Genomic DNA, 25,391 nt, shown 5'->3' with positions numbered 1-25,391 from the left:
GAAAAAAAATTAAGTTTATATTCTCCCTTCTCATATCACATTCACATGCTGTGCAAGGACCCTTAGAGTGGGATCCATCCCACCTGTCTGTCCTCAACAATCACTTGGTTTATTAAGTTTTCAAAGTGAGAAAGGATATGAAAGATGCTTTGGTTTGCATCCTTGTGAACTATCATCTTTGACAAGCTCCAACCAGCCTCTGTGCAAAGTGCCATGATAACTGGTATCTATTTTATGATCAAACCTTAAAATTTTCTTATGAAATAATTTGTATTAAGTAATAGATTACCTTCTTATGTATAAATAATTGGTATAGTACTCATTTGTTTCTGTAGCTTGTTTTTTTCTAAATTTTTGATCCTCTTTCCATGTGTACTTCTTTTTACTCCCACCTTAGGCTTCATTTTCTTGGGTGACAAGATGTATTTCTCAATAGCAATGACACTTAACAGAAAAGGAACAAAAGAAAGAAAGAGAGAAGGTGGGTGGGAGGAGAAAGGAAGGAGGAAAGACTACAATACATCTTGGAATCCAGTTTTAAAACAAAATGAAACAATATAGTTGGCTCTCTGACTTGTCTGTTTCAACGGGAACCGAAGTCAGAGTGGAGAGGGATGTCATCAGTAGCATCTGGAAAGTCCAACCTTCAATCCTGCTTTCTCCGAAAATGGAATGGCTTTCCAGTTCATTTGACAATGTTTCAGTCCTCCTGCAATGGCTAGGAAGAAATGACCCAGAACCAGGAGAGTTGATTATCAACACAGCAAAGGGGAGGGCCTACATTACAAAGAGCAAGAGAGGGGAGCTAGTAACATGGGGGTGGGGTTTGGGGGAGGGTGAATGGAGACTGGCGAGGTTACTTTCAGCCTTCAACAGTCTCCCTAGAGTGCCGTGGTGGGGGACCAAGAACACTATACGTTTTCTAATGGGGAAGAGAACATAGTTGGTCACCAGCAATCTGCGTTTGACCCTCTTCAAAGCCAAGTTCCTCATCATTGCCTAAAAAAACACCAATTCAGAGCATATATGTGTCCTCCTTGATTGTCTTCCTTCTGGGGGCAGTGGAAGAAAGAAAATCAAAAAATATATTGAAAGAAGTAGTAATGGAAGGGAAGGGAAGAAGGCGAATGGAAGCAAATGTGGAGAAGACTGTAAAAACATAAATAGAAGTAGAGAAGGAAATCAGGAGGAAAGAGGAGAGACAGACCACAGAAAATAGAAGCTAAAAGGATAAGGGAGACAGAGAGGGAAAGAAAGAGAAGGGAAAACTGATTTATTGCTGAGAAGAGTTTCTCTCCTTAGTCCTCTAGGTCAAGAAGTCAGGCATGGCACAGGACGTGGAAAGGAGACAACAGAACCTCAGTGTATGAGCCTGGAGAAACACGAGTTCAGCCTGATGGGTGCCGGATCCCATGCCCTGGGCTCCTCTCTCCTGGTGTTTTTCATCCAAAAGGTGAGTTCAAGTGTGAAAAGACAGGAAGAAGCCTTCTTTTTGTTTTTTGTTTTAATTTGTCAGACAAATCTCAGAAGAATCTTGGGACTTGGGGGGTAGAGATATATGAGGGGTAGTAATTGGGGAGATAAATAAGCAGAATGTTTGTTTATTTATTATGAGGTTACATTGATGCATGTGTACTAATTTATGATAGAGTTTGATTTGAATTCTGGCTACATCTATGGGTGTGTGCAATTGGTCAAGATACTTAAACACCTATTCCATAATCCCTTAACCTTTAAAAATACAGTTCAATACATCGAAGTAAATATACCCTATACCCATGGTTATTATGTTTATTTGTTATAAAATATTTATTATGATTAAACATTATAAAATATTTAAAATTCTTAGCAGGCTGGAAAGTAGTAGGTATTCAATGCATAAATTGTGTTGTGTTTCCCTTTCCCCTTCTTCTTTTGTATGGTAAATTAATGATGTGGTGCTTAGGGAATGAAAAGGGCAGTGGAATAGAATCTAATTTGCAACTGGGTAGGCATTAGGAGGCCAATAACAATATCCTGAGGGACAGATCAGGAAATGTCTAAGACAAAGTGATATCTATGGCTGCTCCTCATTCACAGATGTGATCATGTGCACCCACCACCAAAATCACATGGATTAGGTATTTTTTTTCCAAGTCCTCTCACCTGAAGAACTATAGTGGGCAAGCATGGGAGGGGTGAAAACAAACATTCAGAAACATGGACTGACTTTATGACCGTGTCCTCATCTTTACCCTGCTCTCACCAACTCATCCAACAAACCCAACCACAAGTGATGACTGATAGTCTTCTGAACACAGCAGATCAGACTATTTCCCCGTCTGAAACTGTCTCCCTTCTTACAGCTTCCTGAGGCAAGAAGTGAGGAAAACTGTGTCAATCCTGAACAGTAAGTATGCTGAAATCCCAGCCGGGAGGAGGGAAAGATAGATGAAAACATCATTATCCAAAATAGGGTCCAGATGTCATTAGATATCTGTGACTTCCCTTTATTCATTTTTACTTAAATAGGCATCAGCTTACTAATATCATAGACGGGTTATCCCAAAATAAGACATCTATTATGCCATCCTAGCTACTCAAAATAACATTGCTGACGGCTTTTTTCTCAAAGCCAATCTTCCCTTCGAAGTGACAGAATTAGTCTCTGTGTATACAGTCATAGAGACTTGCGAAAAGACTTCCTTACCCATACTTCTCTGTGACTCATCAAGGCAGAGTGGATTCACTATCTAGTCACAACCGTATCTGGGTGATTTCCAAAGTAGCTTCACCACTTCAAGTCCAAAAAGCATTTTATAGTTTTTAGAGCATGTTAATATTTATTGCACGCTTGATTTAGCTACCGCTTTGATGTAGTTATCCCTTAATTTAAACTTTATGCAAAGAGGACATCAAGATAAAGTGCAAGAGAGTCATTCTATTTGGTGGCAAACTATAAAAAGAGCAGAGACAGTGTGAATAAAAGATTTGTTCAGGCTAAAGGAAAAGACATATTTAGCCACGGGAAGGGTTTCCCAATAGACATGTCTGTTAAACCCAGGGGAAATGGTGATGGCTTTGGTTACCTGTCACATGCACATTGGACCTTGGTTACTTAACACATGCTGCCTGAGGTTTTAGATACCTATCATCAAAGAAAGAGCTCTCTCCTATAGAATCAGAAGCCTGAAGTTGTAGAACTAGAAGAGGCTTGAACTAATGACACTCATGAGAACACCTGGAGGTGACACTGTTCAATGAAAAAGCAAACTGTATTTTCTACAAACATGTGACCAAAGAGAGGAAGTAGAATTAGATTTCAATAGCTCTATGTACCAAAAATTATAATTGAATGACAAAATGTTCTCATCTTCAAAGATACAAAAATAGTTCCTTTTCCCTCCCCCTCCAGCCTCTGCTCTAATCATGCATTCTTTCTCTCATACCATTTCTATTTTTTTATCCCTCCAGAGAAAATTTATCATTTATAATTGCCATAATTCATCCAGAATATTTAGTTAGCGTTCATCATGGTGAAGTTGGCTTCTACCCCCTCACTCTACCCCTTCTTGCTTGGTCTCAGTGGGTATGCATATCAGTTTTAATCCTGGATGTGAAAGTTCAGGGCCCTCTTTTGGGTGGGAGTGTTGCAACAGCTTGCAAAACATGAATTACAAACTTAATTGTACTGATTTCATGCTTATAATCGAAATTTTCTTTACTTATTTTTTTTACTGCAAATATTTGCAAAACTTGGTTTTCATATTCATTTTCAAACCCGTTATTTCCAAGACTTGCATTCCAAGGTCTTTCTTGATAATTGTCATCAAAACTGTTTATAATCATCATGGTTACCTTTTTCTTGTAACACTATGTTCATAATCATTACTTTAGTTTGTCGTACAATATGATTGGCACAATGCTGTTTTTGGTATAAAAACATATTTAAGACATTCCACTTCATGACAGATTCAGCTGGTTATAGTGAAGCTTAAATAATACAAACTATAATGAAGAGGATATGTTTTTATTGTAACAAAGTGTCATATTACTTCTGGAATTATGGCAGGCATTGATTATATTTTTGTTGTTAAAAAAAACTTTACTTTTTCTTCCTAGTTGCCTGACCACAGACTGGGTACACCTCTGGTATATATGGTAAGTTTCAGCTATGATACCCAGGAAGACATTCAAAACAGACTTTATTTTTTCTAGGGTCACTTTTTTTTTTTTTTAAGTTTTTAAACACACTGTCAGCATAAAGAAAATATTTGGGACAGCCTGCCTACACGCCTAGCATCTCATAAAGTTTCTTTTCCTCATCACTAACCTATGTGACAATGTCAGGATTTCCTATTTCAATATCATCTCCTTGGCCAACATCAAAAGATTGTTTTTTCCTTCCCTTGGGGTCTATTCTAGAAATTTCCCTGCAGGGGAGAGATTACTTCAATGAAGTGAAAAAACAGCCCCTCCAAATCACCTTCAAATCTCTTATCAATTGTTCCAATGAGTAAAGAGGTGAAGTTCCAGCCTTGGAATTAAAATCATATGATCTTTCTGTAAGACATTCAAACAAGAATTCAAAATGCACCGATTAAAGACTGATTATGACAGAGTTGGGAAACAAGTCAAATCACAGAGCTCTCACTTACTCCCTGGGCTCCTTGCAGGTTGCTGGTGGCAATCGGAGGGCTCCTTCTCCTGTGCGGCCTGACTTCTGTGTGCTTCCGTTGCTGCTGCCTGAGTCGCCAGCAAAATGGAGAAGATGGGGGCCCACCTCCCTATGAAGTGACAGTCATCGCTTTCGATCATGACAGCACTCTTCAGAGCACTATCACTTGTGGGTGCATGGACATTATAACATGGGAAGGACTAGGAGGGTACAAAATCGTAGAAATATTGGTTTAATAGTATTAGCAATTCTAGAACTCTGGGTAGTCTTAATTTCTGGAAGCTTAGTTGCATAGTGATCTTAGCTCTCACTTCTGCTTGTTCTCATCTCAGTCATTTATCTGGAGGATGATGATAAAGTGAAGAAAGGAAGTGAAAGTTTGGAGACAAGATGAAATTTGTCAGAGCAGGAATTTATGGCAGGGGCCTGTGTGTGGTAGTGAGGTGTAAAGCCAAAAGGTTCACATGGAGACCAAGGCCTGAAAATGGCAACACAAGATTGTTGGAGATGTTCTACATGTAAAAACCAAATCATGGCTCATTTACCCTAGAATGTTCTCTATAATAATGATTCTTCTCATTTAAATCAGCTTGTATAGATTAATCTTATAAATTGAAACCTCAACATTTCTGTCATTTTTGAATCATTGTAATCTCAAGATCTTTTTGAACCTATTATGACATTTTTTTTAAGTTCTTGCCACAGCTTAGGATAATGAACTCCATACATGAATTACCCAGTTTGTAAATCGTTTTGCTGAAATTATTTTAAGTCCTGAGCATATCCTTCTTCCAAAATGTCTTGGATTTTGTGAAAATCAATATGCCCTATTTTATTCTTTGAACCTATAGTATATTCTGAAGGTATTCTGTTATAGATATTCTATTTTATATCTATAGTAAATTTTATACTATTTTATATCTTTAGAGAAATTAGTGGTGTGTACTTTTAGAAGTTTATTTTTCAGGTATTGATACATTACATTTTCACTCCAATATCCTCTTGATCATAAGACACTTTCCTTTTCTTTCTGTTCTATATTATTCTTTCCTAAAATCTGGGGAGTAAATACCAGGCAGAACACCAATTGCCAACACACTCTTAATTTTTCTTATGAAGAAAGAATGATAAAACTCTTTGTGGTTCATCTTTCCCATCTCTCTTTTCTCACTGTCTTCTTGGAAAAAAGATTAAGTATAAATAAATGTTCCTAAGGAGTCTGCAGTATCTTCAGGTTGGTGTAAAGGGTTCTAAGTGTATACAGTTATGGGAACAAAATTTAGACTATTTGAGGATACCAGAAGCAGACAAGTCTTTTATCAGAGAGTGAAGCTGGTTTCTAAACAAGCTCCAGAGAATTTTCATAAAATTTGTAGCAGAGAGTGAAAATGAGTTTGGACACTTGTTAAAAAGGAAGGGGCATTCAGTGCAAAGTAAGTCTCGAATTTCTGATGACGTCAAGTTTACCATATCACTATCCTTCTTTCTTCACCAGCCCTCCAGTCAGTGTTTGGCTCTGCAGCTCGAAGAATCCTGGCAGTAGCTCACTCCCACGGCTCCCTGGGCCAGTTGCCCTCCTCTCTGGACACACTCCCAGGGTATGAAGAAGCTCTTCATATGAGTCGCTTCACTGTAGCAAGGTGTGGGCAGAAAGCACCTGATCTACCTCCAGTGCCAGAAGAAAAGCAGTTGCCTCCAAAGGAGAAGGGGTCTCCTTGAATAGAACACTCTTCAAATTGATGGGAACTTTGGTTATACAAATGGGGTAAGGGATGATGTCCCCAGATTCTGAAGAGATTCACAGACACAGTCACATGAAACATTTCCTTTTCTAACTTTCAAAAGGTTTAGGATAGCATCTAAACATCATTCCATGGAAAAGATGGGTACTGTCTCTTCATTCTCAGCTACACATATTTTCTGATATGGAATGCTCTGATCAGGAAAGCTCATTCTTTATACAATGGCCAAATTGGCAGCTAATCGTTAGCCATGCTGATCGTTACTCACCAGGAAAGCATCAAAGGTGTCCCGAATGCCTTCAATTATGGAATGCATATAACATTCTTATCCCCATATAATACTGCAAGGTACCTTTTTCTCTGGAGGGTAAAGACAACAGTGTAAGCCCAGCCATCAGCATCAGTGCAGCAAACTCATGGCTCTTGAGAGAATATCCATTTCCATACTGAATGAGAATGACCATTTTAGACATCATACAATACCCAACTAGACATCCAGAATCCAATAGTGGGATGGCCAGTATGGGCTAAGGGAATACAGTATAGAAGTACCAAATATCAAGATCTTTCACTCTGGCTCTACCCCCAGGCAGTATGAGATACTGCATAGAGGACAGTAAGAGTTCTATTAGTTTTTTCAGTTCCTCTGTCCTGCAAACAAATACACACACACACATGCACACCCTTTGCTAACTTAATTACATGACAACTCTGAAAGAATAGCATGGCTTTGCTTCTTTCCTCCTTCCAGCTTGGCTACTTAAAGCCACAAGATGCCTGCAGTGAGACACACTAGTCTCTAGTGATGGCCCTCACTGCCACCTAGTGGTTGCAAGGTGGAAAATCCACTCTCCCCTTTGGACTTATTTGCACACCTCTCCAGTTCTTGAAGAACTAACACTGAACTAAGCCTGCGGTGGCTCCTTCCCATGGCACCACTTTGCTGTGCAGGACTAAGCTGTCCACATAAAACACTCCCACCCCACAGTTTTTTATTGAAATATTTAGAAGGTGAGGCAGATTTGGAGAAAAGTTACTCTCCAGGGACCTTAGATAAGTCACTAAAATCTTTAAAACTCAGTTTTCTCATCGTAAAAGAAGAGATAATAACACCTCAGAATTCGTGTGCAGATCAAATAAGCTAAACATACATGACATGATTCATAAGGTATTATGCATATGTACTTGTTGTTATTCTTATTATTGACATCTATTTTTCACCTGCCTGCTATGATTCATCTGCAAATTGTATACTAACCCATCCCTTTGCCAGCTTGCTATGTTATACCCAAGTCACATCTGAAGTGGTGTTATTTCATCAATAAATATTTGTTGATTGAGCTTAACTAAAGATATGTGATTCTTTTTATTATGTTCTGTGTAGCGGTAAGGAATATTTGAGAAAATGTGTTGCTTATTAAGCAATTAATTCCAATACTTTGTAAGGCAATACAGACACAGGGAATGAGTGATTAGTACAGCACATCATTAAATGCTTTCTTGGGATGCTCACTCTGCCTGGAGGAGGAAAATGTTATGATTATAACCTGCTGGTGATCTGAATTTATCCTGAGTCATTTATCAGATTGCCTCTGGAAATTGTTGAAATGTATGAATTGTTAATAGCACCTGACGTGGCCTTGTTTTACCATTGTCAGATGAATCACTTCATCATCAAACATACCATAAAATAGTCCAGAATCAAGTCTAGCCATCCATCAAGATGCCACAGTCTTCAAGAAGTTAAAATGTTGAAGAGCTTAGAAAGGTCTTGAAAGAAACCCTGTCCCTAAGGGTTTTATTCTAAAGAGATATCCACCCATCCCCCACCTTATTTAAAATATGGAATCATGTTCATTCACTTTAAGTTACTCTATCTTCTGTCTTCAGCCTTCAGTGTGTTTTGTCACGATCTGCTTCATCTGTATGATCTTAGTACAACTCCTGGCTCAAGTCTTCCCTTTCTAAATCCTCCCATTTTGTCACAAGCAATGGGCATCAATCTGGCTTCAGTTCTTTCCTACTCAATCTGAGATATCCATTAATCACTTCAATTACTTTCGCTATTGCTATCAACCTTTTTGAACCCTTTCAATTTTCCTCACATTTACCATTCAGAACTTAAACACTGGTCAAGGAAACTAAATGATTTCTTCCCAACACCTACACTGCCCACCTGGGACTCTGGGGTCTGGACTGCAGGATAAAAATTTGGAAGCCATCAATTTAAAATGTATATACATACAAGTGGGTATAAATGAAATGACTTAGTTCCCATACTTGTTCTCCTCCTTTTTCTTTCTCTTATCTCCTTCTTTTATTGCTCACTTTCTACCAGCATTTTCCTATATATATTTGTTTGCAATTACATTTTAGTACACAACTGTATAAAGTGCCAAGGGAATATTGTGTAGAGAGAAGTTTGTTTGATTTTCCTACGTGCAGAGTCCAGAGTAGTTTCAGAGAGCATGCATTTCGGAGAGGAAATTCACCTAGAGAGAGGACATAATGGGAGCGTAAGCACTGAGATGTGAACGTACTTTAAAGTTTCAATAGTATTGTATGAATTGTATATGGGAGCCTGGAACCTGGAGTCAAGGAAGAAGAGTGGCACATTGTCAAGCCTTGTGCTAAGCAATCTGGACACTGAACTTAAAGATAATGAGGAGCTACTTAATGCTTTATTAGCAGAATTCCATAATGTGATCAGTGTTTTAAAAACATTACTCCGATGAAGGTTTGAGCTCTCAGCTGAAATATCAAGGAGTCAGGACTAAATTCCAGCTAGGAGCATATTGCAAAAATCCTAGTTAAAAGCTATAAGGGCTTGGGCATTGGGGTGATGATGAAATGAATATAAATTATTTCTTCTTTTCAGCAGAAATCTAAGTTGTGCTCAAATGCAAGTGGTTATGAAATCTTATTATTACACAACTGTTGTCTAGGTCTTTGCTCTAATTTTAAGCAGGCATCTCTGTCTCAGCCCTAGAGTACACAAACATGACAATTCCCCTGCAGCCTGGCAATGAAGTTACAGCCCCCATCTTCAACAGCTTACTCTGGGTTTCCTGGGGTGATTGCACTGGGCAAGAAAACACATTCTCTGTTGCTCTTATTTGCCAAAACAAACTCCTGGAAAAAATCAGGGTTATTCCTAGTGTGATGCCAATACCTGAAGGAAGGTGTCAATATCTACAGGGAGGGTGGGCCAGAGTTCAGTGCTATGTGAAATGACAGAAGGAAACGACTCTGGCCAGCACAAAGTTCCTAATCTGTGGTGGAGACCTGAAAGATGAGCATATTTTAATTGACACAAGGGCAATGCAGGCTCTTTTCTGGGGTGGAAGCTGTATCTGAGAGTAGATTGATTGAGCTGTGATGACTAGTTCCATCTCTGGTTCCAAAGGCAAATAGAACAGCACAGTGTGCCTGTTTCCAGTCCAGTTCTAGGTCAGGAATTGCAGCATAGATTCCTATTGATTTTGTCTTATAGGTGTAGCTGTAAGATCCATACTAGACAATCTGATTAGTTAGCCTGCTAAGAGTTTACTTGTATATGAGAGTTTGGAAGTAAAGCAAAAGTGGGATTTATTTTTAGAAAATTAAGAGAGGGGGGAGAAACATTGCAAAGTCTGGGAACATGGAAGTTTGCTCTCTTTTCCTTGGGTAAGCAGATTGGCTGAAAGATAATAAAAGGCCAGGATGGTCAGTCTGCCCTTGAGCAGACTGGCTGGGAAACGATTTCAGTGATTTATGGTTTGGCCAAGATACATTGTGATTTCAGCTGTGGAAAATATTTAACATGCTCCCTCTGAGTAATGTTGGTCAAAGTCCTTCCGTTGTCACCTTCACCTTGGTGAATCCAGGGTTGCACAATTTCCCACCTCAAAATTCCCCATAATTTCAATGTTTTGGAAAAGGTGTCATGAAAGTAGCAGTGTTTGAATTGAACCCAAAGGATGACATACTTTTAAAAGCCAAAGACATGATAAAAGGGCATTCTGTCTATGAGCAAAGATAGAAAAAAAATGACAATGTGCATCATGGAGAATAGTAAAAATAGTATAAAACAGTAAAAAATAGTAAAAATTCTGAGAGTCATATATAGGTTGGCATATTTTTATGGAAGGCCCTATTTGTGAGCTTAAGTAGTTTGGACTTTATCCTATATTCAGTGAAAGGCATTGCAAGTTTTTCAAGGGGGAAAAGAAATGATGCATCTTGTAAGATACCTTGGGTATCACTAGAAGATGAATAAATGGAGTCAGGGAGACCATTAGGGTTACTGAGCCATCCCCTTTGACAACAGTTCTCTAATTTTTAGGATAAAAACTTAGTTATAGGCAATGTTATGAAATAAGGCAGCCTACATTTAAAGCCTCTTCTCTGTATTTCAGCTTCATGGTACTCAACTTTCTTTTTTTTTTTTTTAAATGCAATTTTATTGAGATATATTCACATAACATACAATCCCAAAGTGATGGTACTCATCTTTCAATTGATTATATTGCACTTTGGTTCTTGCCATTCTTGTTTGACAAACGATATCAATGCTTCAAGTATTAAGTCATTTCTTGAGTCCCAATTTGTATACCAAATTTGCCTATACAGTTTCCCTCTTTTGTACCTCTCCTCTTGGACTAGACTTTAGAACCTGTTCTCCCCTATGATATTCATGCTAATTATTACAGGTGGTGAAGTTGAGTACCACCTTCTCCCTCTCCCAACGGACTGTAATTTTAAACTCAGTAAATACCAAAGTAGAACAACTCAAATCCAATTCAAAGAGGACAAAAGTTCATCAAGAATCAAATAACTGATAAGTAATCACAACCATTTGAATGGCTATTATGCATCGAGTACATTACCTAATTTAATTCTCCAAACTCTTCATTCCCTTTTTCCAGTTTTGGAGACTGAGTTGCAGGGAAGTAATGTAACTTGCCCAGAGCTGAGTGACTGGGCTCAGTTTTAAACTCAACTTCCTCATTTCAAACACCAAACTGAGAAACCCTTTTATTTTTCAATTTAATTTTTATTCTTTATAATTAAGTGTATACTGTTATACAGATTAGAAAATCAAGTAGATCTACAAGGCTTGTGAAGAAAAATAGCATCTCCTCACCACACAAGCATTTTCTACTCCCAATTTTTTAGCTAATTGTTTTTAATGTACATGTCTCCAAATTCTATGCATATGTTTCTATTCCTGATTTTCATTTCAGTTGTTTGGGGTACAATCTATTGATGTTCCATTGAGAAAGATGAAAAGTCAGCCTTTTTTTTATCACCACCATCTCACCTTTATTACCATCACACATCTGAACATTTCTTGTTCCCCTCCTCCATTACATCAGTATTATGGGAAGCAAGAAAGAGAGCTCTAATGATTAAGCGTGTGAAACCAGGCTTTATGGGTTAAAATGATGGCTCTACCCCTTATTCCCTTTCCAACCTTGGTCTGGTCACTTAATCATTCTGTGCCTCAATTTCTTCATCTGTAAAATGATGATAAAATGAGTACATCTACCTCATATTATTGAGGATTATGGGAGCTACTATATAGAGTATATATGTAAAGCATGTAGTGATTAATAAATGCTAACCATTTTTATTATCTTGTAAATTACCTTTATCTCTTTCTTGTGTTAAATCCCATTTTCTATATCTCATGTCTTCTTTCTTGGTTTACTTTAGGGGTGCTTTCCAAAAATATGTACACAAGAAGTAAATTTTAGGAGAGCTTGCATGGCTAAGAACATATTATGCTACTCTCACACTTATATGATAGTCTGTCTTGGTATGAAATTCTAGGCTGGAATTAATTTCCCTTAAAATTCTGAAAGCATAGCAAGCTTTAAATAAACCTGCCTCCCTCCTCCTCTGTTTTCTTTGTTCTGTCTCTCTGAGACTTCCGGTATTTGAATGTTGGACCTCTAATTTACTCCTCCCCACCCACCCTCCATTTTCTATCTTTTTGGAAATAGGATCTTTGCAGATATAATTAGTAAGAAAGATAAATTAAGACAGAGACACAGACAGGCACACAGACACAAGGGAGAACAGCACATTGATGGCAGAAGGAGAAATTGGAGTGATAATGTCCACAAGCCGGGGAAAGCCAAGGATTGCTGGCAACCACCAGAAGCCAGGAAGAAGCAAGGGAAGATCCTCCCGGAGCACCTTCGGAGAAAGTAGACCATGGGACACTTGACACTTTGATTTAGCACTTGTAGTCTCCAGACTGTGAGAAGACATATTTCTATTGTTTTAAGCCACCCAATTTGTCATACTTTGTTAGAACAGCCCTAAGAAAATAATACAAGTGTGATTGCAATATTATGATTATGTAGAAGCATGTTCTCAGTCTTAGGAGGAACACACTGAGCATAGTAAATCATGTTGTTTCTGATTTACTTTCAAATGCTCCAGACCAAAAAAAAAAAGGAAAAAAATCAAGGCGGTGAGTATACGGGTGTTCATCACATTTGAATTTTTTTACATGTTTGAAAATACTCATAAAAGTTTAGAAAGATTCTAATTCTTGAAAGCATAAAAAGTTAGATTATATAAAAAATTGCAACGGGTATTTGGGAAAATGTGAGCTTTTTAATGTATTATTTTTCTTTGATTAAAAAAGGAATTTTGAAATATTTTTATCTGATTGAATGTGTTATAGATTTAAAATAACCTCCTGTACAATATCTTTAAATAAAAGAGGAAAGCAAATCTTGGAAATTGCCAACACGGGTATTCTAAGACAAAGTATTAGCATCTACGACAGCTTTTTGGTAGTATGATTAGTGAAAATTTCATCTCCAATTTTTTTTAATATATAAATTGCTACTGTACTTTTTTTAAAATAAAGGTTAAAAACAGCATTTTAACTAGACATGATTGTTTCCAGTTGATTTACTCAGAAAACAGTTCAATCTCTACCATAATTATCTTTCTCCACTAGTAGTTACGTATTGCTTTGAAAGATCTAAATACATTTGGATCAAAGCTAAAAGAGTGACTAGAAGTTGATTAAACTATTTTCAGCTTGAAAACAGGGACTGAAAATTATAAACACTTAATGTGATCAAACATTCATAAATTTTCATCTGTAAAAAGGACTGAAAGAGGCCATGGAAAAAAGTAATTAACATCAAGAAGTGGGACTCTTCAATTCATCTTCCTTGTTTCAATTATGAAATTTGGTTTCATTTATTTTATAGGTTTGTTTTTTAAAATCAGAGACATTGGGACCCTGATAAAAGAAGACAGACATTAAGGAATGCTGATATCGATCAAAAGCGGTAGGTTCTCTGCCCCAAGCACTCAAATGACCAATTCCTGAGACACCAAAAGTCTTCAAAGAAAGAAAAAATATATTGCTAGGTGCAAAGCAGGAGATCACATGGCCTATCTGCCTAAAAATCTGTCTCCTCGAAATGCAGTAATTCAGATAGTTTTATAGTATCAAAAGATGGGCAGGTTTTGGTATAACAGCACAGTGATTTAAGATGAAGAAGTTGGACATTATCTAATTTTTGAGCATGCACTGACTGATTACATGCTTAGTCACAGAATGTATGTAAGAAAATGGCAGCCTTAGAATGATGATGGATGTGATTTTTAGTTTTATAATGAGGTATAGGTCACTTATAGGTTAAAGCTTAAGCTACTGTGCATGTCAGATGGGCCCATTTTGGTTAGATCCAGCTCCAGCTCCGTTTGTCAAAATAGCCTTGGAATTGGGGAGGGTTAGTTCCGGCTGATTCCAGGCCTTTGGTTAATAATATTAGAGGCTGTCTTAGTGATCATAAGGCTCTAAACTTGAAAAACAGGTTAAAGGGGTATAAGTGAGGGTCAGTCCACAAGGATTTTACAATCCCAACAGTACAAGATAAAGGCTTTACAATCATTATCAGAGATCAAGGCAGCTGGATAACAGTTCAGAGATTTCAGGTATTTCCCTCCATGTACTCCAATATACCACAGAGTAAAAAGGAATATTTATATAATGGTTCAGTAATCATAATCATCCCCTAAATCTTAACTTCTCAATTAAAGAGCTGTTGTAAAAACCCTTTTTAAAAATGACTTATTGGACTCTTTTAGGGAAAAGCGGACCTTCCTCACTCTTTATCTTTCACAAATTCTGCCCTCCTTCCCGCCACGGGCCCCAGGAATTGTCGCCGTTACCAGCAGTTGGAAAAGCCTTAGTTCTTTCATTCTTGGTAGGGAGGGAGGCGCCACTCCCAGCCGCCTCACCGCCCAGAGTCTTCCACCATCCTTCCTCCCGGGGCAGCCTATTCACCGGAAGCACAATTAACCCTACTATCCTTCAAATGAATTTTCACAGAAGGGAAAAAAAAAAAAAATGTTCGAGAGCTGCTGAATGAATCACTTAAAATTGCCTGATATTTTCTTCTCTGGAAGACTAGCCCAACTTCTGGATTATAAGAGAAAGTGCATCATTTCTGTACTTGGACATGCGTGCAGCCTTACTAGTTACGCCGGCATCCCCTCTGGATACGGATTATACTTCATGCCCTTCATCGTAGGACATCTTCTCAGATTCCTGAGTCACGCTGTGTTTATGTTGTCGCTCTAGGAGCAAACTGTGGCAAGCATCCAAACAAAACTGACGCGAATGTGGGGGAGGAGAGGCCCTGGGGGGGAGGAGGCCAGCCTAGCACCTGGGGAGGTGGGCAGGTCCAATTAAATGGGCAAAGGGCAAAATACAAGCATGGGTCATATCTGCACTGGCCAATGGGATCCCAGGCCCTCCATTCGTCTTTTTCCAAACCCCAGATTCCAACCAGCTGGAAAAGTCTGGATTTTAGCCCTTTGTATTTGTTTTGGGGCCCTACCAAGAAACAGCGAGGGAGAGGGAAGAAGACATCTTTAGAACACACTTTTCGTTTTAAAACGACCGTTCATTTGAAATTTACAATAAAACAGTAAGGGAAACAATTTCAGGTATGCAATGGAATCCAGTTAGGATAAACCTCGACAGAAAGAAAATAAAATGAAACAGAAGATATTTCTGAGCACCCCTATACCGCGCGGTCTGGAGCTCTGGGGCGGGGCGAAGGGAGGGGTTTCGTGACTTCACGATACCAGTACGCTGCTGTGTTGTTTTTGTGTCCCGAGCTCTTTGGGAAAGCCTTTGGGATTTCTTTGCCAGGCTGTCCCCTAGCGCCAGACGAGGGGACCCTAGAACCTTTCTGATCGCTCTGCCGAGTGTTGCGGCGGGAGCTGGCATTCCGAAGCGATCCTGATTCATATTGAAATTTGGCGCAGGGAAGCAATACGCGAGAGACGCGATCTTCAGCCAGGGAGGCAGGCCCCGACCGGGGAATCTCAGAAACCCTGCGGTCCATCATGAAGTTCCAGTATAAGGAGGACCATCCCTTTGAGTATCGAAAAAAGGAAGGCGAAAAGATCAGGAAGAAATATCCGGACAGGGTCCCAGTGAGTGTAATGGGAACAGGGAGGGGGAGGGGAAATGGGAAAAGACCGGGGCGAGGGTGGCTGTCGTGAAGGATGGCTGCGCTGAGGACCGGAAGGGAGAAGAAAGGTCCCTATAAATTACTTAATCCTGAACGCCCTTCACTAGCAGTGGGAGCCAGTGGGCGTTCCGACTGTGGACCTTTTAAAGCCCGTATCCCCAGGGCCCGTTTCCATCTTTATGGCTGATCGCATCTTTAGAGCGGAGCCTACGTCTCAGTGACTCAGCAATTCCGATGTGGAGGTCGAAATTTGCACAAAATGTGGCCCTTTTATGCGAGAGTGATTAAGTTGGGGCCCTTGATTTCCTGCCTTTAAGAGCGCAGGGATATTGTTACGGAAGCCGCGGAGAAGATGGACTTCGCTCGTATCCATCTATGCCTTAGATGATTCTTTAATCAAGTTGGCTTTGACCCTGGTATAATTGGGCTTGGGAAGGAAAGGGTGAGAAGGCAGTGGGCTCTTTCTTGGGTTCCATCACTGTTAGGAAAGGGGGCGGGGAGGGGGCGCGCACCACGGGGCAGGCCTGGCCGGGGAAACAAGGTCACGTTCTCTGCGCAGCGGCCCGCTGGCCTCATCCTTCTTGGCTCCAGGGGGCATGTGTGGGGAAGGCCAGCCTTCCCTCCGCTACTTATTCTGATCAAAGTGTACCTGGACATAACAAGGCAGGGCCGAGGCCCCTTTCTCTCTGTTTTGGAACCTGGCATATGGCGTTAAAAGTAGTGCGATCAGTGAGGAGGAAGAGAAATATTAAGGCATCCGTTAGCATCCGGGCGCTTTTCCCATTTCCCCGTCCCCCGCCCACTTGCCTGGTTTTTCTCTAATACAGGCTGCGCAGCCGGAATGGAAGGAGGAAGAAGGGTGGTAGGTTTTGGAGATGGTGGCGCAGCGACCTTAAGGTTGTGCTGTTTTAAATTCAGGCAGGGACATTAGGAGAAGTATTACGTGTAATTTGTAAGTAAAGGAATTGCAATTATCTGATGTCCTTTCTTGACCGCAGGTACTCACTCCTTGGATCTTCTCTACAGTACTTACCTAACTTTGTCTTATAGTTATGCTAGGTAACTTGGGCCTTAACTAGCCCAACAGTAGAAGCCCCTTGTAGTCCTTTTCTTATAAGGAAGAGGAGAGTTTAGGGCCTTGCCATTGCCCAGAATTGGCGCTAGTCTTATTACTCAGTAAAGGGTGCTTCACAAATTACTTTACTGATGTCTGGACCTTGGGTGACTGTTTTAAAAGCTTCCCCTGATTCTAATCTCCCTCTTTAAAAGTAATGTTAAGAACTGACAGCTCATCTTTATTGATAACTTACCACTTGCCCTGCGCTATTCTAAATGCTTTCTGTATATTCAGTCAGTTAATCCTCACAGTTAAAACCCCCATTCTACAGATGAAGAATCTGAAGCACAGAGAAATAAAGTAATTTTCTGAAGGTTGCACATTGCTGGTGGTTTGCCATTATCAGAATTGGGATTCCATCCCCAGCTGTCAGGCTCTGGAGATTTGAGAGCCCCTAATCTCCATTCCATATGTTTCCCAATTTCAAATACAGTTCTGTTAACTAGAATTAAGTGCACACTGTATGCCTCGCACTGTTAGGTGTTGGAAATAGAGAAGAAAAATAAGAAACTTGCTACTCTCCAGAGCTCACAGGGTAATATGGTACCAGAGAAGTAAGCCAGTAAGCAAAATGACGGCCATTTATTCAGGGCTCACTAAATATGAGGCTCTGTGCCAATAGTTTTACATAATTCACAAACTCTGAAATGTACCTTTTCCTAAAGCTAATTAAAATTCCCATATAATTCCTCAAAACCAAGCCTTCCACATTTCAACCGTTTACCCGCATTCACCAAGCATATTTGAGATGATCCTCCTATTCTTTTCCTGTTTCTAGTTTTGTGTTAAATATTTTTCTCCGTGGTAATAAGTAAGCCACTGTGGCCCTCACTCAGCTCTCAGGATTTTTCTAGTTATGTTTTAACCAGTGCCAGACTTCCAAACCGCTTGTTAGGTGCTCAGCTGGTGGTCTTTCCAGCAGTTGTGACGCAGGGAGAAGAGGCTATATGCTCTCTTAGTTCTGTGATTTGGGTTCTAGTTCTGGCTTTGCTTGAATTCCTGTGTTCTCAGGCAGCACCCTTTCTCAATCTCACGGTGCTAAAATGACCTGTATAGGGAAAATAGGGTTCAGGTAAATGATTTCTACAGCCCCTCCCAGCTGGAGCATAGGTGTGATTAGAGCAATCTCATCCCCTGTCTACTCACATAACCTGAGTTTAGCCCCATCTAGCTATAAATCTTTGTATAGCTACCATCTAGAAGAATAAGTGTGCTGGTGCTTTGGGAGGGAAGGAGCTCATGAGATCTTGAAATTATCTTTATAGCTACAGTTTATTTGCAAACTTGTGACCTAATAGGAAGCTGCTAAGAGCCAGCAGAATGTCTGTTTTCTTTAATTTGTTAACAAGCCTATAGAATATTAGCCACTTTTCACAGATGAGGCCCAAAGAAGCAAGCATCTAGCCCAAGGGTCCACTGTAAGTGAAGAATAGGGATGGGATTCCTGGAAACCTGAACTCTTTCTTCTAAACCAGGGCCATTTTTAATGCTTTCCTGGCCTGCCTTTGCAGGTGTCTCTCTTCTTTGGCTCCTGTCCTCTGTAGTTTCCATCTCTTTTTAGTGATAGGAGCTGCTGAGACTCAAGACTTTGGGGGAGACACAAAGCTAGACTCCCTGTTTCCCTGTGATTTTAATTCTGCTGCCTTCTGTCAATCTCATTGTTGGGCCTTTGTTGAGTTCTCCAGGAAGCTCTTTCTACTTTTTCTTTTTAATTTTGACTGACATCTCTCTACCTCAGATTTTATTTTTAAATATAAAGTATGATTGTGTCCCTGTGATATTCCTGGTGCAGGATTCTTCTTCTTTGTAAACACAAAATAAGTTTTTCACTGTTTTAATCTGTCCCTTCAATTTAAAAGCTTCAAACTCCTCCCTTCAAATTAATCTTTGTTTATGTAATTTTAAAAATAATTTCCAAAGCATTTTAACATAAAGTTTTAAACATTACTCAAGTTCACATGGTGTCTATCCCATGACTTTGTAAAAGATGCATTGGAAATTCTTCATCTTCCTTTTGCTCGTTGGATTGCTGAAGCTCAGAGAGTTTGTAGTTGAAGATCACACAACTAAAGAGGTTCTTGTTCAGTGTTTGTTTCTGCGGCTCACTTGAACTTTCCTGTACTCCCGTATCATTTATCTAGAATGATCCTATTTTCTAAGTTAAAAATATAAAGCTCATGTTTTTACCACAAATACTTTTCTGTTTTATAAATTTTTGTATAAAAGTTCCAAATTTCATATACCTTCATTTTTTTCTTTTTATTAAAAAAATATATGATCTTTATAAAACCCAAAGTATTAGAGAAGTCTTTAATGTAGATATTGAAAATCCCTTAAAAGCCTAACAGAGAATCAACACTGATATATAGATTGTTGTACTGACTTTATATTTAAAAATGTCATTATACTATAATGAACTGTTTTAATTCTTGCTTTATCTCACTTAATAAAGTAGTGTCTTGAACAAATTTCCTTGGAACTTGTTCTAAAAAAATTTGACAAAGATGTAAACCACATTTTCCATACCTTTAATAAAAAGCAGTTATAAGAATAAACAAAACTAGGAAGTAATCAGGACCATCCAAGAACATGCAGACAGTCTTCTTGACGCTAATTAAATACTTGAAGGTGTATGCCCTATAGTATACCTCGCAGGTAACTTGTAATTACTTAAAATCAAGGTTCTCTTTACTTTTCATCACAACCTTCTCTATCCTCTTCTTACTCCAGAAATGAAGCTATGACCTCACTAAGGAATTGCATTTTCCTGTTAATTTGTAAGGAGGAGGGGGAATGGGAAATGGAAAAGTCGTGTCAGGCCTCATCTTATGTGACAAACTCACTTCAAATAGAGCGACTACAGCGACTATAGGATGTGGAAGTTAAAATACGAGGTTGGATTCTGTAGCTTTCATTCCCTTTCTCCTCTTCTCCCAGGTGATCGTGGAGAAGGCTCCTAAAGCCAGAGTGCCTGATCTGGACAAGAGGAAGTACCTCGTGCCCTCTGACCTCACCGGTAATGCTCTTCCCCTCCCCCGACCCTTCCTCCCATGGCGAAGCATTCTCAGTCCTTATTCTGTGCCTGAGATTGTGAGATTGAGAGGAAGTACAGAGTTGAAGGAGGTGATTGAGATTCTCCAGAGAACTGCTGTCTATAGAGCTATCAAATTATCAGCCATCTGTCTGGTTGTCCAGCTATCTGTCAATCCATTTTCTGAACACTTGAGTGTAGGTTGTATGCATCATGCTCCTTCAAGGAGCATGTTCAACACTTAAAACCCAACATATTTTTTAAACCACTTTTAAAATTCGGCTTTGTGATTGTGATATCAGTTTATTCCCAAAGGAAAAACAGACTAGTTTCTTGGGATGATTACATTTTAGAGATTCATAAAGAATATGTTCGTATTTCATCTTGATCGTTTCTGGGAATACCCACAGAATCCAGGAGACTTTGTAGATATGTTTGCTACAGGGTTATTAGAGTTGACTATCAGACTTCTGCACATTTTTCAGTATTCTCAAGAAAAGGTAAAGCATTGAACTCAGCTCATTGCTCTGATACTGGGAGAGGTGTCACGTTAAGATTACCGGCACCAGGGGACTTCTTTCCATCGCTGCAGTTTGTCTTAGGGGATGGAGGTGGTGATAGAGGTGTATTTTAGGTCAGATTTCAACAATGGCAGTGGTGTTTTGGCCTGGACATACCATGGTATTCCCTCCAAGTAGTCCTCCGATTTGAGTGTCTGAAATGGAAAGATGGAGAAAGAACTGAGGAGTAAACTCCATGATGGCAAGTGAGGGAAGGTGCAGGCCAGTTTGAGTTTTATTTCTAAAGCTCTAGGAAAGCTTTTGGCTCTGCTTCGATAGTTTGTAAGACTGGTACTTACTCCCAGAGGAAACAGGCGCAATGGAATTCTGGGACTTACCCTTCTGCTAATCCCTTGTCTTCTCCCCTTTTTGCATTACTTCTCTAAAATCTACCTCCTTCCTTCATCCAGTTGGCCAGTTCTACTTCTTAATCCGGAAGAGGATCCACCTGCGACCTGAGGACGCCTTATTCTTCTTTGTCAACAACACTATCCCCCCCACTAGTGCTACCATGGGCCAGCTGTATGAGGTAATGGTCTCAGTCACCACAAACCACGTGGTCGGGCGTCCTCTAGCTTTTGTTTCAGTGTGTGTTGATAACACACCTGGGAAGTGGGGCAAGAGGTGTTATTTATCAGGATCCTCTTACACATGGCAGTGTAAGGCTCCAGGAGATTAGACACCCATTGTCCTTTAGGAATCAAGCACCCGACTAGGTCTAATCCTTTTGAATTCTCAGTCCTGCCTTACTGTGATATTTTAATGTTGGATTATCTTTATTGAAATAGCAGGAAATGGTTTCTGATTACAAAAAACCCAAAGCCGCTTCCTGCTGCAGTTCTTCTCATTCTTGTTGGTTAATATAATTTATAAGCAAACTATGTGTTTATATCTTAAATCATTTTTTTATTTCCCCAAAATAGGAAAGCTGGCCCCTTCTAATTCTGAAAGTAACTTCTTCCAGCTCCAAAGATTTGGCTCAAAATTTAATTCCCTCTGTAAACTCTGAAGTTTTAGCTTAAAAAAACTACATATACTCAAACAAGGAAACCTTTTCTTCTAAGGATAGAACTAAAACTGTGAAGCAGATTCCCTGAGCAATAGTGAGTCAGATGAAATGAAATTTAAAATTAAGGCAAAGTCTATAGAATTGATTCATTTGTCTTTAATAGAGAAATTCAATTGGGGAGAATAATATATGTGATTTTATTTAGTTTAGTTAGTAATCTGTCAGAATCTAATATAAGGCTATAGTCAAACACTTTATCATGCTCTAAGTCTAACTTGAGACTGTAACTGTTATTCCTTAAGGGATTTCACATAAGATGTTGCCATATTATAGTGCCCCATTAGTGAGTCATAGAAACTTCTAATAACCTCTGAGCTAACTTTTATTCCATAGCTTGTGTTCCCTAGTAGCAACTATTCCCTAATAATGTACCATTCAGTATATATGTTTTGTTGTATCTTTGTTTTCCTTGCTAGAATGAGTAATGGTAAGGACTATGCCCTAGCCTCCTTCACATCCCTGGTACCCATGTGTATTAGGTTCTTGGTGAAGGTTTTTTATTTGTGAACTCAGCTCAAACTTTGACTCCAAGTGCTTCCACTTATTCTTTGTTTTTCTTTTTAACTGGGGCTAAAGATATATTTTAGACCTATTCACAATGTAGTGTGAAGCTCAGAATCCTACAAATAATTAACAGGAATGTGTTTTCTAAACTGTCATCTTATGTCTCTTCCCCTAGGACAACCATGAGGAAGACTATTTTCTGTATGTGGCCTACAGTGATGAGAGTGTCTATGGGAAGTGAGTGGTGACAGCCCAGCAGATGGGAGCGCCTGGACTTGGGGGCTGGGGGTGGGGTGTGTGTGGGACTTAGGGCAAAAGAGGGAGGGCTCCCACCATGGAGGAGAAAGAAAGGGAAGACATCTGGAAACACTACACTGCACATGCCTTCATCATATTTTCACATGCTCAATTGATGTTTTTTGCTGCTTCCTTGGCCCAGGGAGAAAGCATGTCAGGACAGAGCTGTTGGACTGGCTTTGATAGAGTAATTGGAATGATTTAATTTCACAGCATCGCTGGGAATTAATTTGTGTGCAGTTTCACAGAAGGGTCAGGAGGTAGGAAGTTGAGGCCAGAGATGACTTCGATCCAGCAGCAATTTCCTGTTCTTCCTTCTCTTTGGGCAGAGATTCTGTTTTTGACATTTGTGCAAGACAGGTAGGGAAAGTGGACCAGGATTGTTTTAGGACTAGTGATAGTGGACCATGCCTGGGGACCAAAAGAGAAATCCACTGTAATTAAAGCATTGTGACTGGTGATTGCTCTCAGATCTCCACATCACTTCCCTCTCATCTCACTCGTAATCTCAGACACAAACATCACAGGACACCCTGGTAGGGGTGATGGACACCAGACACAGAAATGTAAATGCAGCTCTCTTACCTTTGGAAAACAGGAGTTAGACATGAGATTATTATGATTACCAAGATAGATGTGATGGCATTAAACTGGAATTGACTGAGCATTGAGCATATCTGTCTAACTTGCTCTGTTTCTGGTGCCTCTTATCCCACATCTGCCCTGGACTTTAAATGAGCCTGAGCCAAATCACAGGCTGAATCCACTCCTCTAGCATTGTCCAAACTTCTTTCCATGTATAGGGTCAGAGATGGCTTATGTATTGAAGGGGCAGGTATGATGTGAGATAGATTATCTATCCGGAATTCAGCAATTCATCCAGAATTCTTGATCCTTTACTGCTTGCTGTCCACCATCCCTTCGGTCTCACACACACAAATGGTAAGCGATGGCCAGCGGCTTCCCTCCTTGGGTTTTCATCCACTGCAGCTGCTCATTTGACAGTTTTGAGAGGATAGCTTTAGTAATTTATGGGACTTTATTGATTCTGATTATTTTCACTCTAGGGGTTATTATGTGGGTGGGGATGGGGAGCAGGAATTACACTCTGACATGACATTTCAGTTCATCTCAGCTAATGAAAAGGGTCTTTCCTGTTGGGAAAAATCTGTGTGTCAGTTCTGTCAGCTGCAGTTGCTTGTATAATGAAGTATACGCTGTCAGGTCAAGGAAATAAAATAATTGCATATCTGAAAACTCCACCATGGGTTCAGAAACATTGTCTTTAATGTGTATTAAAATAGATGGCATGTGGCTTCTGTGAGGCAAGAAGACTTTGAGTGGGGGTGGCTGTTAGCAATGAATGCTCACATATGGTCAGACATAGGCATATTCACTCAGCTCTTTTCTGAGCAGGAATTACTGTCCAAAGGGGAATGGTGTGGTGGGGCAATGTGTCTGGTGCATTGGTGGTGATTTTCTCTGCAGATTAATGCTTTGCCATTGCTTTATTTGTTTCTCAAAACTGAAGTTGGAAGGATGCATACATCAGACTATCTGGGATGGAGAAGGGGGGAGGGGTGCTTATTAAAACTGCAGGCACCTAGTCTTTGTCCCAGATTTAGCTGACTCAGAATCTCAGCGTAGGCGTCTGCATTTTTAACAAACTCCCCATGTGATTCTGCTTCACACTGAAGTTTGAGAATCACTGCTCTGTGCACCTGGTTTTGCTGTCTCAACCACACCTTTTCTGCTCCATCTTGTCAGTCTGAGACCACCATCTCCCAAAGAAGGAAATGGCACCTAGGTAAGGCCCCTGGGGTCGGAACAAGCTTAGTGTCTTCTGACTGTAAGAAAGTCTCAGTCATTCAGGAACTATTATGTGGGTGTTTGGTGGGAACACGAGTTATTTTAGACAATGAAAAACAGAGTAGTTGAAACTCCTTTCTTAGAGAGCCTTAAAACCCATCTCTAACCCTCTTTAGTCCTTTGCAGCTCTGTCCCCAAGTGGTATCTACCTGTTTAGGGTTTGATAAAATATAGTCACCAAAAAAGAAATAGGTGGTCCATACACCTTAGCAGGGTTCTGCCAACCACCAAACCATTGATTGAAAAAGCTAAGTTGGGTTGAAAGGAAAGGAAGAAGCTCAAGCCCACAAAGCACCAGATGCAGAAAACTATGAAAAACTCCAAGGAATTTTGATGGTGACATCAAAGCATTAAAAATGGACACTTGTCTGCTGAGAAAGATGGCAGGGTGCTGTTCCCTGATGAGAATGCCAAATGGAAACAGTGGAATGTTAAGATTTGAAGTGTATTTTGAATCCAATAGACTTACCCACTACCTAGGAATGAGATTAAATATTTTAAAAAAACAAAAACAAAAACAAAAACATGACAGATCCCAACACATCTGAAAAGCATATGCGGTGCAAGAGATCACAGGCCATTGCTAAACCAAAAAGGTACATTGAAATTAGACTCTCTGTCTCCAGGAGGCCTTTGCTTATTTTAGTCTTTTTCTCTGAGCTTTCCTGGTGGAAGAATTTTATACATGGATGGGACATTACATACCATTTTAGACCAGCCCTCCAATTTTACAGAGCAATAAAGTTTAAATAACTTAGCTAAATTCAGAGGAAAGCCAACATGGGCATCTGGTGATTTGATTTGCATATGATGCTATTTCCTGGACTCTATAATAGTTTTGCTGGGGCTGTCTCAACATCACCCTCCTGTTTGCTGCCAGCCAACCGTTTACACTTTCTTACTACCTTCAGGCCATTATGAGGTAGGTTTTGAACTAAAAGCAGCTTAGGAAATGTCCTTCCACTAACCTGGGTCCCATTTCCTGTGTAAGATTGACCAATTCACCTTGATGCTTCTTTCTGGGGAACAAGCATGAATGTGT

The 25,391-nt window shown here is 39.7% G+C and overlaps 2 protein-coding genes across 2 annotated transcripts; both read left to right on the top strand.

The window, feature by feature from the left end:
* The first annotated feature begins 873 nt into the window (after positions 1-873).
* On the top strand, positions 874-7,736 carry TMEM52B (transmembrane protein 52B). The gene is made up of 5 exons (XM_037846859.1): positions 874-1,453; positions 2,346-2,389; positions 4,102-4,140; positions 4,656-4,825; positions 6,153-7,736. The coding sequence occupies exons 1-5, from the start codon at positions 1,367-1,369 to the stop codon at positions 6,374-6,376; spliced, it is 564 nt and encodes a 187-aa protein (XP_037702787.1). The 5' UTR covers positions 874-1,366; the 3' UTR covers positions 6,377-7,736.
* A 7,768-nt stretch (positions 7,737-15,504) lies between these two features.
* GABARAPL1 (GABA type A receptor associated protein like 1) lies at positions 15,505-23,742 on the top strand. The gene is made up of 4 exons (XM_037847720.1): positions 15,505-15,864; positions 19,957-20,035; positions 21,021-21,139; positions 22,359-23,742. Exons 1-4 carry the CDS (start codon positions 15,775-15,777, stop codon positions 22,422-22,424), a joined length of 354 nt encoding a protein of 117 aa, XP_037703648.1. The 5' UTR covers positions 15,505-15,774; the 3' UTR covers positions 22,425-23,742.
* Positions 23,743-25,391: the final 1,649 nt, after the last annotated feature.

Source organism: Choloepus didactylus, chromosome 8, assembly GCF_015220235.1.
Source record: "Choloepus didactylus isolate mChoDid1 chromosome 8, mChoDid1.pri, whole genome shotgun sequence".
NCBI classification, from domain to species: Eukaryota; Metazoa; Chordata; class Mammalia; order Pilosa; family Megalonychidae; genus Choloepus; species Choloepus didactylus.
This window is presented reverse-complemented; position numbering and strand designations above follow the sequence as displayed.